The sequence below is a fragment of the Anastrepha ludens genome, chromosome 2, assembly GCF_028408465.1.
Source record: "Anastrepha ludens isolate Willacy chromosome 2, idAnaLude1.1, whole genome shotgun sequence".
Classification (NCBI taxonomy): domain Eukaryota; kingdom Metazoa; phylum Arthropoda; class Insecta; order Diptera; family Tephritidae; genus Anastrepha; species Anastrepha ludens.
In genome coordinates, this window is record NC_071498.1 from 82,877,081 (window position 1) to 82,896,751 (window position 19,671).

At 35.4% G+C, this 19,671-nt stretch overlaps 3 protein-coding genes across 6 annotated transcripts in view; 2 read left to right on the forward strand and 1 right to left on the reverse strand.

Moving 5' to 3' along the window:
- Positions 1–1,954, forward strand: part of LOC128871975 (glutathione-specific gamma-glutamylcyclotransferase 1) — a 38,656-nt gene extending 36,702 nt beyond the window's left edge. For all 4 annotated transcript variants that reach the window (XM_054114196.1, XM_054114193.1, XM_054114194.1 and 1 more), the window contains 2 exons: positions 908–986; positions 1,059–1,954. In XM_054114196.1, the coding sequence (XP_053970171.1) occupies positions 908–986; positions 1,059–1,495 (516 nt within the window). In that variant the 3' untranslated portion in view covers positions 1,496–1,954. The remainder of the gene's footprint in view (positions 1–907; positions 987–1,058) is intronic.
- Positions 1,955–2,652: 698 nt separating this feature from the next.
- On the reverse strand, positions 2,653–4,515 carry LOC128871974 (26S proteasome non-ATPase regulatory subunit 13). The gene is made up of 7 exons (XM_054114190.1): positions 4,294–4,515; positions 4,090–4,203; positions 3,867–4,002; positions 3,490–3,792; positions 3,327–3,418; positions 3,006–3,270; positions 2,653–2,934 (listed from the first exon to the last, which is right to left on the reverse strand). The coding sequence occupies exons 1-7, from the start codon at positions 4,401–4,403 to the stop codon at positions 2,806–2,808; spliced, it is 1,149 nt and encodes a 382-aa protein (XP_053970165.1). The 5' UTR covers positions 4,404–4,515; the 3' UTR covers positions 2,653–2,805.
- A 1,162-nt stretch (positions 4,516–5,677) lies between these two features.
- Positions 5,678–19,671, forward strand: part of LOC128871976 (3-hydroxy-3-methylglutaryl-coenzyme A reductase) — a 104,052-nt gene continuing 90,058 nt past the window's right edge. The window contains exon 1 of the mRNA XM_054114197.1: positions 5,678–6,370. The gene's annotated coding sequence lies outside the window, so the exon portion shown is untranslated. The remainder of the gene's footprint in view (positions 6,371–19,671) is intronic.

Sequence of the window (19,671 nt, forward strand, 5' to 3'; positions counted from 1 at the left end):
GTCCATAAATTCTATTACAACTCTCTTCCGCTTCAATAAGCATTAATTTTACAAAATATTTCTCAATCTATATGCGGCAACACTTTCATTGTGGAACTTCAGCACGTTTTACACGCCACATCAGTGAAATATGTTGGCGCAACGGACCTATTATGACCGCCGTTTAACGAAATATACTACTTGTGAACTATACAGTTTTCAGCTTTGTGTACCAAAAACCACACGTGTTCACAAAAACAAGAAAATAAGTGTTTTTGTGGCGCGTGTTCAAATTTCCTGATGTAAGCCCCATTCCGTGTGAGAAGTTCGCACAAACATGTGAATGTGTGAAATTCTAACTTGTCAATGTCTAATAATACTCTGGCACGTTTCCGTAGACAACCAAACGCACGAAAACTCGATCACTCTCTTTTGTTTAGGGCGTTTGGCGGATTTCCTCGGAATATAGGCGAAGTACAAATTTCACCACATTTGCACCTTTTTACGCCTTGATACTCTCTATCATAGGCCCGGGGACTTTCCCCAGGGTTAATATAAGAGTTACTAAGAACTCGTGTGTGACCCCGAGAAACAAGCATAGAAGATTCAAACAAGCATCACCAAACACATTCATACAAACTTAATCACTTTGTATTTCATGCGCCACTTTACGAAAAAGCACCTGTGAATTATTGAACGCTAGTGCATGAATGAAATCACACTTATTTTGTAGCATACTTATAGACGCATTCAAATAAGGAAATTGAAAGTATTTCTTATTGGCTGACATAAAGAAAATGAATGGCATTAAGAGTAGAAAAAATATATTATATTTGAAATAAAGATAAGAAAATAGTAAATAAATAATTATAACTAGAAATGTAATCGTGTAACTTTTATTTTAAATTATTTATTTCTCCTATTGCAGGGCATAACTTGGGGTTGTGCTTATAAAATATCCGGCAACACAGCACTGGATTATCTGAAGCAACGGGAATGCACGTTAGGTGAGTCTAAAGTCCTATTATTTTCGGCTAACTATAATTTTATGTATTATTTCTCACATTTCTCAATTTTAGGAGGCTACATTGTTGTCGAAACGAAATTTTTCCCACGGATCGCTTCGTTTGATACACCATTCAGCGGCGAAGCTTTTCCTGTACTGGTGTATGTGGCCACGCCTGAGAATGAACTTTGGCTTGGCGAGGACACACTCGACAATATAGCCGAACAGATTGTGGAGTGTCGTGGAGCGAGTGGTCACAATGTCGAGTATGTATTGCGTTTGAGCAATTTTATTCGCGAGGAAATCCCGGATGTTGTGGATCCGCATCTGTTCGAACTGGAAAATTTGGTTATGGAAAAGTTGCATAAACGTCAAATACCACTGTGGACTGTGATGGGCGCTACGCCGGAACGTATACGTCGCGACTCGCACGAGGATATCAAACGCGCACCCACATTCGAATTCACATCGCGCATTGCGGAGCGCAGATTGCGTTGCTTGAATATTTGATTTGAGGTTGCTAGGCATGGCGGTACGCGATTCAAGGGTCTAATAGGCCATAATAAGGCTGGCTGTAATATATTTTTCTTTTTGATACATATGTACATAAATGCATTGCAGTACACATTACTGAATATGAAAATAGTTTTAGTGTTGATTGCAGAAAAATATTACACTGACTGCGGATTATCTTGCATTCATTTTCAGAAACAATTAGCTTTCAATGTAAACGTAATGTATTTTGTACTAAGATATTAGAATATGAAATTTTGTAAGATTAACTGTTGTAAGAGAGATACTATCTAATGGCTTCTGCGCACATTATATTAATGCTATATTGTTGATAAAAATTTGAAAATAGCTTCGCGATTAGGAATAAATGAGAAAATACTATAGGAAACAACTTTGTACTAAATAATAAAAACAAATACCAAAACAATGAATAAAGGATGTTTTCACTTCCACTCATGTACGCCTATGATGATCAAGAAAAAATTAGTTTATTACAAAATTATTTGAAGCCCTAGACACATTTAACCTCTACCGCAAATTTCTGCCTTCAAAACCCATTTGCGTAAAGGCAGATCAACTAATTTAATTGAATTCACAGCGCGATTAGAGAAAATGTCCGCACCGATTACAAAATATGTATGTATGTATGTACGATTCGCGCAACCTCGTTGCGTTGTAACAACAGAAACATTTTCCATACATGTTAGAAGAATACTGCTGAATTGACACTCATTGATTGAATATAAATCCCGGTAGTTCCAGTAACGTAGAGCGGACAGTCCTGAAAACTTGGTATCCTCTGGTGGAACACAAATGGGGGACCCTCAATTTTGAGCCGACTCCGGACGGCAAATGGTTTTTTATGAGGAGCTTTTTCATGGCAGAAATACACTCGGAGGTTTGCCAATGTCTGCCGAAGAGCGATCGCTATTAAAAACAACTTGTTCCATCATTTCGCTGTTTCATGCCAATGCATATAGGATTAACGCCTAAACTACCACACAATACAAATCAATCAAATACTAAATTTAAATACCACCTGAAACTGTTGCTTAAAAATCTAAATATACTCAAAAGATTAAATAACTTAAAATAATGAACTGAATGCAGTTCAGCAAAGCCGCTCCTGAGAGGTAAGGAATTTCAAAAACATATACTTTTATACAGTTGGTTCGTGTACTTTTAATCTGCAAAATGTATTACAACAGCTGTACCTCATGAGTACATTGCTATTTATTTTATATTTTTAAGCTAAATTAATAATAAGAGAAAACACTTCAAAGTTAAGACTCCAAAGTAAGTAATTATTAATTGGTTAAAATTTCAACGGCACGCGTTTCCATCAGTTTTTCCATTGATGTTATAGACGCCATCCATTGATCTAAGATTGTGGCCATGCCGGCAATTTGTTTGCGTCCCAATACCCGTGGTTGCACCTAAGATGAAATCATAAAAAACAAGTTAATATTAATTCTGAATATCTTTTAATTCTCAATTTGGTAATCACCCAGGACATATTCACCACACCAGCAACTTGATCTATTTCCCCGCGTACTAAGTCTTGCGCCAGCGCTTTCATTATCAGCAATTCAACTTCGTTTAGAGGCAACGTTGTCTCTTTTGCGATTTCTTCAAAAGAGATTGAACGTTGAATGGCTGAACGCTGGAATGTCATTTCCATTAAACAGAGTAGTGAGATCTTTTGACGCAGTTTAACTTCTTGTGCCGCCAAGTCGGGAATCTTCGCCCAAATACTTTTCATCTCGTTAAATCTGTTATTGGAAAAACATACTTAATAAAACACACACTTGAAATCTTGAATCCTTACTTTGGGATATTGCCGGTATTAAAAGCTTTCAACAATTCTACCAACCATTCATTGTCTGTACCCTTCAGTGATTCCAGAATGGGATGCGCTAACTATATTTAATTAAAAAAAAAAAAAAAAAGTTTGCCATTTACTTTAAATATGATTTAGAATGGCAACCTACCAATTCTCCAATATTGTAAATTCCATCACCTAGCAACGCTGCTAGACCAAGGAAAAAAGCTTGCTGCGCCCACTGATCTTTTGGATAATCATCTATAGAACAACCAAGGAATTGCAACCCACAACGGTAGTAATCACTGTGTTTGCCCACACGTCGGTAGTATTGTGAGGCTAGCATGTAAAATTTTCCATGCACCGGTGTCACATTTCCGGCCTCTTCTAACACATCACGAAGTTCCTCGATAATTTTCTTTGTGGCATCCAAATCATTAAGATTTGTCAAGTGAATGTTACCTTGCAATACCTGAAAATTTGAGTAAAAACTTCAATGAATAAGCAGCAAAACTTCACGGAACGCGTTTTCTTTTTTAATTTTACCCGGATGTACCAAACCGCCTCATCGCAAATATTCACTTTATCCTTCAATTTATCCAAAAACTCGACGGCTTCCTTTTTATCTGAAATATGTTCCACCACCACTTCGAGTATTTCCACTAGGCCATAGGGGTTTATCCTGCATTACAAAGTTTATAAATGTATAGCCTAACTATGTATATAAACATAACCTCAACTGAAGGCTTGTAACTTTAAATTTACTTACTTCATTTCGAATGAAGATATGAAGTTTTGGTACAACTGTAACAATGTATCCTCATTCTGCAGAGCTGGATGGCGCACAAATCGCATCAGCAATATGGTCAATTCGTTCCACAATCTAAGTATAGAGATTTATAATTAAATAAAAGTAGAAAAAGAGAACTCCGCTGAAGGTATCATATTTGGCGTCCAGAAACTTTTTTCATACTTCTCATTGTACAAAACCTCAATAGTCGTCCACTCTGATGCAAGCTCTTTGTTTGTTGTCCTCTTTTGCAATGCTAAATATGCTGATACATTTACGGTTGGCGCTGCCATTGTGCAAATAGAAATTATCTTATATTTCCTTTCGATAAAAACAAAATACTCTACAATTAATGCTCCCTAAAAAATTTTGCAAATCACAGAGTAGAGCAGTTTGTCAAACAAATGTCAAAATTCAGAATTCCACAATTCGGCTGTGAGTTTCCCAAAAAGGAGCTTTGTGTAAAGAGTTGGTGCTATTGCACGCTAGGTGCAAATACTGTTTACTCGTCACTGATGTGGCAGTTGCCCACCAATGCCTTCGAGGCTTGTATCACTTGTTTTGTGCTCGGTTTTGGGAGATATTTAAAATTTTCAATCAAGAGAAGGCTAGTGTGGAGACAAGGTATTTTAACTGATGATTTTTCGTTGCAGAGTTATATTCAAATGGAGCGATTTCTAGATCCAATTAAATAAAATTATAAAAAAGTCGAATCAGCTATTTTACTGTTTCTACTCTGTTGATGGGCTTGGCCACACCACACTCTGAGTTTTTCTTGGCTGTTGTGATGGTAGAACACAACAATCTTCTCAATAATAATTTTAGGCACTTCAATTGAACTGTTTGGCTCAATACCAGCAATTGTTCACAGTAGATATCAGGAACAATTGTTTGACCAGGTGGTAGCAACCGTAACGGGCTATTCCAATACCACTAACAGCAATGTCTTGCTTGGCGTCAATCCTTTTTGTAGGGCCAGGTTCTCTACATGTTTACCTTAGTTTCATTGACTTTTTCAGCAACCATTAACAAAGATGAATTTTCTCTTTGACATCGATAATTTCAAAAGGAAAACAGGCAAACATTGTTTACAAACATTGATTCTAATTAGGTTCAATTGGATTTTGAGAGGTGAATTTTTTGGTCAAGTTTTTTTAGCCGAACGTAACTTTTTCCTTTCTTTATGTTTTTGAGCACAGCTTTTCATATAACAAATGAGGCAAAATGATAAGTTAAGACAAGTTACGATAATTACGTTACGTTACGTCAGTTTTTAATTAGTGTTTTCCCCAGTTTTCTTGTGTTCAATTGAGTATTCTCCTTACAGGAGGTCGATCATAACTCTAAACTTGGTCGATGTATATTTCTTTTATGTAATAAAGTTTTGAAGCAGAATAAGTGATGTAAAAAATAATTCATATATTGATATAAACTACGAACTACTAAATCGAATCTAAATTGTCTACATTCTCCAATTGGCAACTTTGGAATGTAAGTGGACAATTGTTGTCATCTGTTTTTGCATTCCACAATTCACAATAGGGTTTTTAGCATATGTTGCTTTATGGCTATCATTCGTAAATAATTTGTGGCCAGGTTAGGTATTAAGTTCCAGATTTGATGGTAGATAGTTGGTCCATTGTGCTGGCTTAAATCGGTGATAGCTTATAATAAACGGAAAGTTAATAGTCTGGATAGAAATATAGCATTTTGTAACACGTTCAATTAGCGAGTTAAATAAAAAAAGTGAAATTGCGTGTCGTGCGCGACTGAAAACGGAAGCAGAAAAAGTGAAACTATCGGTTTAGGCGATGAGCCATCAGCAACGTCATAAGTGAAAAATTGCAAAGAAAATTAAGGAAGTTTGTGCAGAGGCAAGAAAATATTACAAACAAATTATTAAAAAAGAATTAAAGAGTACAGGGAAATTGTCACAATTATTGACGCTCCTACAAAAAGCCAAAAATCGTCCGTCTGTCAATTGACTACTGTGGTCGGTTGGTGTTTGGCCAGAGTTTAGCAATTTATTATATAATTGATTTTTATTGCTTAAACGATTTTTGTTTTGAGTTTTCAATAAAATAATCGAATGCCAATAGTTTTCGCGCGGACTTAACTACAGCAAAAAAAAACCCTAGGAGCTTTCAACTTTTGTGGCAAGCAAGCGAGAAAGTGCGAGAAACAATCACATAATCAACGATACAATAATTGAAATAGGCAAGGCGCACCTGCGGCATTTCAAAACGAACTGGAACAAAAGGTTAGTAGTTCGACGCATTGCGTTTTTAAATATTTACACACATACATATGGTATATATGTTGAGCCCACTAGTGGTAGCAAGCACCGACACTATTGGTCATTGGTCGCGCCCTGCACAACTGTTCAATATTCATCAATAAAAAGTGTGTTAAATGTAGTAAATCCAGGCACAAGGCAGTGCTGGATATTGGTTTGCAGCATATTGTTGGTATTTTTCGCATAGCATATTCTTCCTTTGAACTTCTGCAGTAGTTGTTTTTAAAATATCATAGATTTCGTAGTCATGGACCACTGGCACTTATTTATGGCCTGCTTGAATTTTCCTGGAAATTTGCGAATGTGCTTTGCATGCATTTAATATCACGAATCTCCTCCTCCAGTTGTCCACACTTTGCAAGCTACTCTTTTATCTTAATAAATTGTTCATTTCCGATTTATTTCATTATTTTCCGCAGAATATTTGAAGTGGTGGGAAGATTGGTTATTGTGTAAGTGCTTATAATTCGTTTGCAGTAAATTTGTCCAACAACCATTACCGATAGCAAGACGAGCGAAGGGTCATAACAATAGGAGCCCCTATAATGGTATTCAAAACAGACCAGCTTTGTTTGATTTATTATTATTATTATTATTGAAATGAAACTTCTTAGGCGTCGATGGACGAGCGAGAATGGAGAGTAAAATTTTAAGGCCATGCAACGTTTTGGGCATTTTCGTTCCGCGAAAGAGAAAAAAGATATAACGTTGCTGCGGTCCTTGAGTCGCTCCGTTTGTGCGGGTGATAAACGCTCGGAGTAGTGCGCGTTGTTGCCACGGTTTGTGTCCGGCGTTTACCTACACCGGTCGACCCTTCTCCGTTTTTTGTAAATTTTGTCTATTTGTATTCTCTGCAAATGTTGTAAATTTATTTAGATATATATTCTTTCTCTCTCTCTCTCTCATTCTCTCTCGGATCTCTCTCTCTTTCTTTGTCTGCCTCGAAAGTTTCACTTCTGTTATGTGTACTACACTACACGCACTTTTTTTGTGGTTCTTTAATTATTTTAAACTTTCAGTATATTTACTTAGTAATACTGAGTTTTTATAATAGCTTATTGTAAGCGATTGTGTTTACTCCCAATATAATCTACTATCAGTCTTTTAAATACAGTTTTAGAGAGCATTAAAATATTTTGCACCTTATTAGATTTAAAGAAATTTATTCAAGTTTATCTAAATATGGGAGCGAATTTTCTTTTATTCCAACCGTGTTATTTTTTTATATTGAGGTCCAATTGAATTTATTGCAGCAAATGTAATTTATATACAAAAATGTTCCAGTCATTAGGAAACTATGTGCATGCTCCGTTGGGCTTAATAAGATTTATGTGGCTGTAGCGTTGTTATAGCCTTCACACTTATATATGTACAGTATCGGACGAAACATTTGCAACTAAAATGTGGGCAATGAAAACTTTCGATTGCTCAGCCGTTATTTGTTTGGAACCTGTTAATTTCACTTTATTTGTAATAAAAGATGTTGATTTACGTAAATAAAACAAATTTATTCAAATTCAACAGTTCATATCTTAAATTTAAAAATCAAATGTGTCCAACACCTGTATCTAATAAGACAAAACAATTGCAACTAAAGGAAATCAGTAAACTATTTTTATTAAACTTAGTATTTCGTGGCAAACCATTGTTCTGAATAACAGCTCTGCATCGTCTCGGAATTGAAGCTATCAAATTGTCAACTATCGTTTGTGGTATATTTCTCCATGCCTCCAGGACTCTTTGGAAAAATTGTTCAGTATTTGCCACATTCGTCCGATCAATTCTCTTTTTTAATATACTATTTCCCATAGGTTTTCTATGGGGTTAAGATCTGGGAATTGTGGGGGCCACTCCATTACGTCCACTTTATTCCTCTGGAACCATGATTTCAGGACCTTCGCCGTATGCTTCGGGTCATTATCCTGTTGGAAGACCCACTTCAAGGGCATTTCCCACTCAGCATGTGGCAGCATTACCGATTCCATAATGTCCCTGTAAACGTACTAGTCCATTATGCCCATAATACGATGGAGTGGTCCCAAACTAGCACCAGAAAAGCATCCCCAGACAATAATGTAAGCACTATGCTTAACAGTCTTTACACAGTATGATTTTTGAAGACGCTTGTTACGTGGGCGTCGAACGTAGGATACGCCATCACTTCCGACCAAATTAAATTTGGATTCGTCGCTGAAAAGAGCAGCTTTCCACTGCTTAATGACCAATCTATGTGTTCCCTAGCGAACTGTAATCGTTTTTGTTGGTTACGCTTACTAATAAGCGGCTTCTTTGCTGGTCGGTACGCCCGTAAATCAGCTTCAGCCAGGCGACGACTGGCAGTTTTTGAGCTGATTGGTAACCCAAGCTCCTTTACCAATTGGGAGGCACTTCTAAATGGATATTTTTTTACCTCTCTCGCTATAAGTTTGTCAGTTCTTTCATCCGTTTTTCTTGGTCGGCCTCCTCGATGCACCACCGCGATAGTTTTTTTTTTTATAAAGTTCGCAATAATTCGAGAAATTGATGACTTATGAATATTATATTTTATGGATATATCTTTCTGGTCATTCCTTTGTTATATTCATCTACAACACGCGCGCGTAATACTTCACCAACTTATTTCGAGCCATTACTTCATTTAACTCAACTTTCCAAAAAAATTGTGTTATCGCCACAAATTCTGCACAAAACTGATGTTCACAAATTGACACGATTAAACTAAACTCAGAACAGTTAGAAAACAAAACCAAGCTCAAGCATTTTTACCGTTATATAGCTAAGCTCACAAGGTTGCAATTGTTTTGTCGCTCATAGTTGCCAGATAATTTAATTTTTTTTAAATACAGCTACAAAAAGGAAAGGATCTTGAAAAGATTTTTTGGAATATATTACTCAGATGATCTAGTATCCATAGCGTGAAATTGAATTGCAATTGAGTGAAGAATGACATTATGACAAAAAATAAATTGAAGGCTGCATTGCAGTTGTAAATGTTTTGTCCGATACTGTACGAGTATATGGTATACTTGATGTGTAATAAAAATTGCAAGCGACCGTTTAAAAATGCGGACCGCGGATTCATAACCACACCATTAATTTAATGATTAAATAATTGCAAAAAATATGAATTAAACTAACTATATTTGAAATTTTAAGTTGCTTTTTCCCTTATTAAAAATACCGACTGAATCGTGCAATTCATATGGAATTGATCTACGCTTGTCTTTTGGAGACAAATTACATCGATTGCTTTAATTTTATTTTGCATGCGATTTTATTACTATGCGGGTTGTGGGGAATATTTATGCTACATTGCGTAAGCTGAGAGTCTCTGCAACATTCACGCCAGAGAAAACGAGGCGCAAATTAGTTCTCCAGCTAATTATGCCTCTCATTACCTACTCTGAGGTGGTATACAGCAGACTCGACCATCTTGCCATAAACTTAATGTGACATTTAATAACGCCACGCGGTATGTATATGGGATTGGTAGATATGACCACATCTCTGCCTGGCGATCAAGGTTACTGGGCTGTTGCCTTAACAGTTATTTGTCTGCTAAAAATTGCATATTTTTGTGCATACTTACATTATTCAAGTCTCCTCCATATCTGACAGAGAAGTTGATACTAGTAAGGTCTCGCAGACACAACAAATTCATCGTTCCAAAATTTAATTACCTAGCATCATCGAGATTATTTTTCATTAACGCTGTTAAAGTGTGGAACTCATTACCCGACACTGTAAAGGCCGGACTTAACAGATTTAACTTCAGGGCACAAGTCTATAATTACTTTAAAAGTGTTTGATTGCATTAAATCAGGGCATTACATTTCTCTCTACATTCTCTAATTACTACTTTTGTTTTTTCTTTTCTAAATCCTTCTTTTCTTTTCCTACTGCTTCTTTTCTTCTTATTATTATAGTTAAGTTAAATATATTGAATTGATTTGTAAATGAACTGGTGTAAAATTTAAATTAAGAACTTGTATGGTAAAAATATTCCATTTATATATAATATTGTTGAAGTACTATTAAAAGACCTTAGTCTCACTATGTACTATTTATATAAGCAAATCAATAAACTTCAGAGAAAAATACAGAAACTATCAAAAGCCCTAGAAAAGGGAGAACTCTAATCTTTACTCTCCCTTTAAACTAAAAATTTCACATTTAGCTCGAAATTTGCAATATGCAAATTAGCAATGTTTCCTTGCAGCTACTTTTTAATTCATCTGGGTGATGACAAGTAGCAGGGCAGCGAAAGTAAAGGGTATTTAAAAAGTAATGCCTAGGTGTGAGAAGTGAATAATTCCTAGACGATACCTTTTTTTTATGCCGTCTTTGACAATTGTTAAGTAGTCAGATGTACAATTTTAAACGATAGAACAACGCGTTAAAATTATTGAAACTTATGAAAATAGTCGATTTTGAACAAAAAGATCAGAACAGTTTGTTTGAATAACAAAACTATAAGAGTATATCCATTCTCATGGCAGCCGGTTCTACGTTACCGGAATGACTTGGGTTTTTCCCGACCAAGGGCTGCCGACCCAGTAAAAACTAGCCCTGTCTAATGTACAGTACCTCACATCAGTATATCCTCTTCCAGAAGTCAAACAAAAAATATTATTTTTTAAATTTAAAAATAAGGACTCTAAAACAAGGCGTCAAATGATAGTATGAATCGACAAACTAAATTTAGTAGTTCGTATTCCCACCTTTGCTCTGAGCTACTGCACGTAGGCGTTTGGCATACTTCGAACAGAGTTTTCTAAAATTTCCGATAGAATATAACTGCTTTGGAGTCCACAAATGCTCAATCTAATTTAAAACTGGCGATTGTGCTAGCCAGTTCAGATTTTCGGTGGCGTTTTCTTCAAAAAAGCAAAACAGCTGGAAGCAATACGGGACATGTGTTTGGGGTAGTTATCTTGTTGGAAGATAAACGAGCTTAAATGCATTTTTTTCATGCTTGTTACCAAATTTGCGGTGAGAACGTCGACATAAGAAGCTGTTGTCATGTCAACTTTTGAGAAACAGCGCCAAACCATAAGAGACTCGCCTATAATTCTTTACCGTTGATTGTACGTACTTTGATTTCAAGCGATCCGTAGTTTTACACCGCATCCGTTTACGTTGTTTTGAATTCCTCAGCTCGAATTTAGACTCATCCGATAAAATTCTTATTCTTCTTAAATGGCGCGATAACCGCTTACGCGATTTTGGCCGAGTTTAAGGGGGATCACCACTGTGGGGGGTAAAAAAATAGTCGATTCTTGGGAATTTTTTTTTTGTAAGTACGAATGATTATTCGAGGATTGGGCAAAAGGCAATTTATTATATGTGTATCAAACTATGTTGATGTAAATTTTTATTAATAAATATTGAAAATTTACAAAGTTATGTAAATAAACGTAACGATTAAAAAAAAAATGACGTCATCTGGTGGCAGCGATACAGCAATGAATAATCATCTGAAATCAAAAAACCAAAAATTTTATTAATCTACACAATAGTGGCTATCGTTGGTGGTGATTTGAATTTCGATGGGTGTTTTTCACCATTTCTTTGATTTTCAACAAGCCCAAAAAAATAGTTATTTTCAAAATTTTGAAAATCGACTACGTACAATGATAACAAAAATTTTGAAAAAAAGAAAATTAAAACCGGTTCATTAGTCTTCGAGAAATCGTTGCCACCGTATCAAAAAAAGTCGTTTCGAGAAAAACGCGTTTGAAATTAAGCGTATCGTAAGCGCTACGGGGCCGAACCGGGCGCTCACTTAAGTGCACATAGAATCGGGAATAAAGCGAATTTCGCTTTAAAATTTTTACCACATTTTCTTGAGTAGTTATACTAACAATTTATGCAAAAAAAAAAAGATTTTTTTGAATTTTCACAGTGGCGTTCCCCCTTAACAAAGCGCGCCAGTCGTTTCTTTCTCGTGATAACCGGCGCCAATTGGACACACCAAGTGAAGCCAAGTCCTTCTCCACCTGATCTTTCCAACACAGAGTAGGCCTTCGTCTTCCTCTACTACCGCTAGCTAGTACCGCATCGAATACTTTCAGAGCCGGAGCGTTTGTATACATTCGAACGACATGACCCAGCTAGCGTAGCCGCTGGATCTTTATTCGCTGCGATATGTCTATGTCGTTGTAAAGCTTATACAGCTCATCGTTCCATCGCCTGCTATATTCGCCGTTGCCAACTTGCATAGATCCAAAAATCTTCCACAGAATCTTTCTGTCAAACACTCCAAGCATCGCTTCATCGGATGTTGTCCGATCAAACTACTTTGTCCCAGAATGCGGTGGCATGTTTATATACTGTTTCGCAGACTGAAGTCTTTTTTCCTATTTGCAATGGAAATCAGGGTCAACACAGTTTTTTAAACCAAATGTTCATAGTTTCTGGCGCCTCTACATGGAAGGTTTGAAGAGTGTAATTATACGTAGTGAAAATGTAGCAAGTAAATGAATGCAGTGAGCCTCAAATTTATACTTGCATTTGATGCTAGGCATATATATATGTAAGTATATTTATCTACAAGTACATTTAAAACATTAATATTTTTACATATCATGTGACCTTTGATTAATTATAAGGTTTAATTTGAAGTTAATGTAAATAGGAAATTGCATTCCTGAAATTCAAAAACATTTATTATTTACATTAATAAATTCATTTTACATTTTTCATTGCATTTACTAACATAATCCGGACTGCAAACGGATATTGATATTTCTTATCTGTAAATAAATTCAAATTGACAAGTACACAAGTATGCCTCTAAAAATATACAATAATATTTTGTTAATTTACTTAATTAAAACATATTTCTCTAATTAAATTAACGACAGCATAAATATTCTCTATAATGATCATATAACATAATAGCTAAAGCGCGGCATAGATGTTTTTCATTTGTTTGTAAAAATAAGAGCTTTTTGGAAGTTTTAAAATTATAAAATTATAAAAATTAGATTTAACCTTGTGTGCTTTGATACGCCTTACTAATTAAAATACCAGATCTTTGACTGAATATACATATAAAAATGTTTATGCATTTATTTATTATTTACCTACTTACTAACTGTTTTGCCATCTGATACATACCTATGGTTTGTCAAATACCAACTCAACAGGAAATTGCAATCGCTTGAAATTGAATGACAGTTCAAAGGATATCTTCTGAGTAGGAGTACATTGTGGCATTCATAATTTCTATTAACTACGTTCCCTTGAATTGGATTATTTAATAATTTTTTACTGCAATTTTAGTGTCATTTAAATTGCCGGTGCGAGTAAATTCCGTATAGTGAAGGAATTTTAGAAATGTGTATATTGCTTGCAGCGCTACCTATGTATAGAGGAAATTTTAGGCCAAATTATTTTTCACATGGTTTACATGATTCATGAGACGCTAAGAATAGCAGTGAAGTAATAACAACGATTCGCTATTATTTTGCCTCCTGGTGGTAAACAGATAAATTGCTTGTAAGAAAGGCATGCCATCTATCAGATTCCATGCTCGGAATCAAAACATTGAACATCCACCTTAACTCGTATTTAACCGCCTTTAGCACAATATAACCAAGTGAAATGGCTATACTTATACATATATAATAGGTATTATATAATGGGCGCTTACACGTTTTTTAGGTGTTTCGTGATATATAGAACTTATGTAGTCGATATTTTTTAAATTTCATCTTCCACGTAGAACTTAAATTTCGAGATATTTTCAAGAATGTTTTCTTGACATTTCCATTTCGTTTGGAGTTAACAGTTTTTGCAAGTTTTTTCTACTTTTCAGCTCTAAGATCTCGATTGGTATAAGAATAATTTTTGATATTTTTGGAGAGGCTGAATTTATATTTGGCTATCTTGGCTATAAAATAAAACTTTTGGCGATTTTCAGCGAAAAAAACAAATTGTGTCGTATTTTCAATACGTATACCCTAACTCAAAGAAAAAAAAAACTATCAGAAGTATCGTTCGAGGGACAATTTGCAAGTATTTATGGAGAAAAGCAATGTGTAGTATGCACAGTCAGCGCCAAAAGAAAGTACTTATTACAACACATATTGACAAGTTTGGATTATTATTTATTTTTTATATTATTATATTTATATTTGTTTATTTATTTATTTTTATTTTTAAATTCTGAATAAAAAGTTTGAAATTTTGATGAAAGTTCGCCGGCGTTTTTTATTTTGTACAAAGTTTGAAACTTTGCCATATATGGTTTTTGCTGTAATATAAACTATAGTTTTATATAAAATAATTGAAATTAAAAAATAAATAAATAAATCGTGACAACTTGTCCATATGTGGGGTATACTTTCTTTTGACGCTGATATTATCTTTATTCTCTGTGAAATGGTGTTAAATTCAATGAATGCTCGAGGTCGCGAAGCAAAAGAGACTAAATTGGTTCTAGTAATAGTCACATAAAAAAAATAAATATTCACTCAAGGTTCTAAGCGACACATTAAAACAAAACTGCTCAAGCAGGTCTAGATAACCAATCAGTCCAGAAAAAATGTCAAAAGTAAGCATAAACAATTGAACAGATCTTCTATTTTCCAGAAATAGTAGGCAAATAAGTGCTCAATGAAAATAGTAGATTTGCAACACAACAGGGAAATTTAGTAGTTTGTTTATGAGCGAAACCTACAAATTTCGTTTGAATTCGTTCAATTCTAATAGAATCCTTTTGTACGGAGCCAAAGAATTTTATGCTTAAGTAGAAAACTACTTACACTCAGGTCCGCAAATTATTTTGTGCGCTATAGTACTCCTATATAAGAAAAACTGTTTTTTTTTTTCACTGGCGTAAATAATTTGAACTATTTGTAAAAATTGTTGGCTTCTTTAGTGATCCGTAAAAACTTATAATAATAAACATCACCGAAGGCGGGACACCGCTAAATAGAAACCTATGCATTTACTTTCGTATGAGTTTCATTGACTATCAATTGTAGTTTTTAATAGAAAATTTCGATTTTTTTTTTATTTTCGTAATGATGTAAACATTTCAAGTAATTAAGTTAATCTTTATTGCTTTCGATGTAATTGACGTTCAATAAGTGTAAAATGTGACTTATGACTTTCTTAAATAATTTTTATATTTGTGCTTTTCCCACGCTTTTGATTAATTAACTGGTATGGCGCATTCCCGCTATCTTTCTTCTGGCATTGAAGTTTGTCGCTTATCAATACAATTAAAAATATGTGTTTTAACATTTGATGTAAAAAAAGACTGAACATATTTTGAGTTGTGCGATTATAATATTAATAATCTTGTGTTGCTAAGAATGAAATTTTGCATTGCTCAAACAAAGTCTACCTGTTCACTATCACAGATACATGCATATATGTACATACATATACACGCCTAGAGTCATAGGATAGTTTTAAAAGCTCAGTAATAAAATAGAACAATGTTGGTAAATTTTTATGTTTTTTTAAAGAATTATATTAGTAGAGGCAATTTTCCATCGATGTAGAACTTTCGATTTTTCGAAGCGAGCCGCGCTCGAGTTCACTCCGTCAGGGTAAAAAAATCAATGAATTTATAAATATTTACACAGAAAGCACTCACTCGCATATACCTAAAGTCACAAATGAGAGAGGTCGTAAAACATAATTTCAATATAAAAATCCAGTTCAGTATAAAGAGATAAAGGATGGCCCAATGGCTTCTACTAATATGGGTATATGCTAAGATATTTGCTTAAAATTTTTACACGAAGTGGGAGACACTGAAAAACAGGGCTTCGGTCTCACACACTTCAACAGCAGTAAAGAAAATTTTCTTTATGTAGAGTATGAGCTTTCATGGATATTATCCATAGAGTTGAACGCAGACATAAATCGATCTTTTAAGACAAAAATAATGGAAATTTACTAAGTGAAAAAATGGCACACTACTGTACCTATCTGCTAAAGTTGTTTCACAAGTAGCACGAACACAAATCAATAAGCGAACTTAGAATCGACCTTGTTAAAATAATGGCCTCGTTGTTTTGTTTTATTTTTAATGGATTTAATTGCTATACTTATAAAGGGTCTTTGTACAAGAACTTTATTTTTCAATAGATCAAAATCTAGTATTAAGACAGTTTTGACGTGAGCATAGTAGAAGCTTTGGCCATTGTTACAATGAATTCAAATTCGCTCAAAAATCGCATTTAGATTTGTTTGCCAATACATCTGTCAGATATCATTTTTCATTTATGATTGCCAAAAAAAGAAAGAATAATGTTCTAATGCACTAAAATTTTTTATCATCTTCATTGAAATCCTTTGTTTTATTTAATTTTGAAAAACAATGGAAACTAATTGATTTGCTTAAAACTAGCAAATGAATTATTTATTAAGATTTTATTATCGCAACAACGAACCATTTGAAAGTCAATCGGGTTGTTTGCTTGAAGTCGAAAACAAATTGCTTGTTTATTGAGGGACGACATAAAAAAACTGAACTGGCAAACGTCGTTGCCGCTGCATAATGAAATTTTTTGAAATATGTGCATATATGTGCATTTATAAGTACATATAGGACTATGAATAAGTTCGTGCGGTTTTTTTTCGAAATTTGAAACTTTATTGACGTAAAATGGTTACAAATTTAATATTCAAAATATTGTCCATCGCTTACTACTACTTTTTCCCATCTTTCTGGCAATTCACGGATTCCCTTTGTGAAAAATTCGGTCGGTTTTGCCGCAATCCACGAATCGATCCATTTTTTGACTTCATCGTAATTACGGAAGTGCTGGTCAGCCAGGCCATGTTGCATCGATCGGAAGAGATAGTAATCGGATGGCGCAAGGTCTGGACTATACAGCGGGTGGGGTAGGACATCCCATTTGAGCGTTTCTAAGTATGTTTTGACCACTTGTGCAACATGTGGCCGAGCATTGTCATGTTGCAAAATAACTTTGTCGTGTCTATCGGCGTATTGCGGCCGTTTTTCTCGCAGTGCTCGGCTCAAACGCATCAATTGTCGTCGGTAGACATCCCCCGTAATCGTTTCATTCGGTTTCAGCAGCTCATAATACACAACACCCAGCTGGTCCCACCAGATACACAGCATAACCTTCAGGCCATGAATATTCTGCGCCGACGTCGATGTTGAAGCATGGCCAGGGTATCCATACGTTGCCCGACGTTTTGGATTGTCGTAATGGACCCACTTTTCATCGCCAGTCACAATTCGATGCAAAAAACCCTTTCTTTTGTGCCGTTGAAGCAGTTGTTCGCATGCCATAAAACGGCGTTCAACGTCTCTTGGCTTCAATTCATACGGCACCCAATGGCCTACCTTTCGGATCATTCCCATGGCTTTTAAACGTTTGGAAATGGTTGATTGATCAACTCCCAAAGTTTTTGCAACCTCTTCTTGCGTTTGAGCCGGATCTTGATCGAGCAATTCCTCCAATTCGGTATCCATGAACTTTGGCGGCGCACCCTCGCGTTCTTCGTCTTCCAAGCCAAAATCACCACTTTTAAAGCGTGCAAACCACTTCTGGCACGTTCGCTCAGATAGAGCATGCTCACCATAAACTTCCACCAAGATACGATGACTTTCGGCTGCTTTTTTCTTCATATTAAAATAATGAAGAAGAATTCCCCGCAAAAACACATTATTTGGCACGAAATTCGACATTTTCAAGTGTGGTAAAAATATTGTTGTTTACGCTTCAAATAAAAAACTTATACTGACGTTTGTGCCTTACGACAGTAGCTCTCCAATGAATGTTTGGAAATGTGGATCGATGGAATAATAATCAAGTTACGCCATCTGTTGTAAAACCGAAACGAACTTATTCATAGTCCTATTACATATATACATATTTTTATATGCACAGCAGATAGTAGGTGTTTAGTTTAACATAAACATATGCGGGGTAGTGCATGAGATGTGTGGGCGTCAGTGTTTAATTTTTGCGAAAAATTCTGTGTTAAACGAATTTTTATGGGTTCAGTTAATTTTATTTTCTCCACAATGAATACAACACGTGTTGACTTTCCCAACGTACATCGTAGGCACCTACAAATATGTATGATTGCCTGCTTCTCAACTCATATTTTAGCAACATAAGACCAACCGCTCATCGATTTCTAGAGCGCCACTCGCTTACTGTCTGCCCTGCTTGAGTGTATGGTCGAGCTATGCTTCCGCTCTTATGTCTAAATTAATTTACCAACATCTGGTGCAGCAGCCAAACGCAAGAAAAAATATCTTTGAGTAGGATTAGGATGAAAGGTATCAGCAGCAAGTGCATTCTGCCAGCGTCTTTAACACCCTTTACATTATTTAATACTTTTAATTCCCTGTAATAAAAACAATGCTAAGTGAGTTTATGTATATTTACATATGCATGTTTTAAAATGCTCATGTAACTAATCTTCGCCAAAAAAAACTATTTTTATTATATTTGCTGGAGAACCTATTGCTGAGAATCACAGAAGCCCCCCGATTATGAGATGAAATATTTTAATAGACTTATTTTTGATGTATAATTTTTTCTCCGTGACCAACTGGAAGCTTTATTGTAAATCATCTTACTACTGGGAATACTTAACCTAAGGCAAAACGGCCATATGATTCAATAGGTTTACTATTAGTAAATTGGGCCAACGGTGGAACCAGGAGAAAGAGAAGTACCTCGTGTTATAAAACAAGCAGTCGGCGGACTCGTCTGTCGGAACCCACGTCACTGTTGGCAGTTGTAATTTGGAAGTAATAAGAAACGTCGTTTATTTAAGTACCAGCATCAACACCTATAACAATGCCTTGAAATCCAACGAAGAATCTCTCTTGCCAACAAGTGATTTTTTTGATCTAAGTAAGCAATTGAGTAGTTAAGTTCTCTCTCGACGTGCAAAATCACACTTTATTAGATCTCTCATCATTCCGGTCCTATCGTGTGGTCCAAAAGCTTGTGCGATTGCAACATCTGATGAGGGGTCCCTTGGTGTGTTTTGCGAATCAGATTCTTCAGAAGATTTTTGGGGTTTTGCACTTTGGCGACAGCGAATACCGCAGGCAGAGGAGGAGATGGAACAATGAGCAGAAGATCGAGAGGCTCCGCTGGGTTGGTCATGTCGTCCGTATGAATACAAAAGATCCAGCAATATTTTTAAATAAAAAATTGTCTTTTGTCTTGATGTTGTTCCACAAATGGAGGGACCTACAGTTTTAACCTAACTCCGAACGGCAGATGATGTTTTTATTATTTTTATAC

Excerpts from the sequence above, each read along its gene's own strand:
- LOC128871974 (XM_054114190.1), bottom strand. The coding sequence starts at position 4,403 with ATGGCAGCGCCAACCGTAAATGTATCAGCATATTTAGCATTGCAAAAG. Across the intron at positions 3,793-3,866 it reads AGGCGGTTTGGTACATCCGG|GTATTGCAAGGTAACATTCA; the intron begins GTAAAATTAAAA and ends TCAAATTTTCAG. Across the intron at positions 3,271-3,326 it reads AATACCGGCAATATCCCAAA|ATTTAACGAGATGAAAAGTA; the intron begins GTAAGGATTCAA and ends TTCCAATAACAG.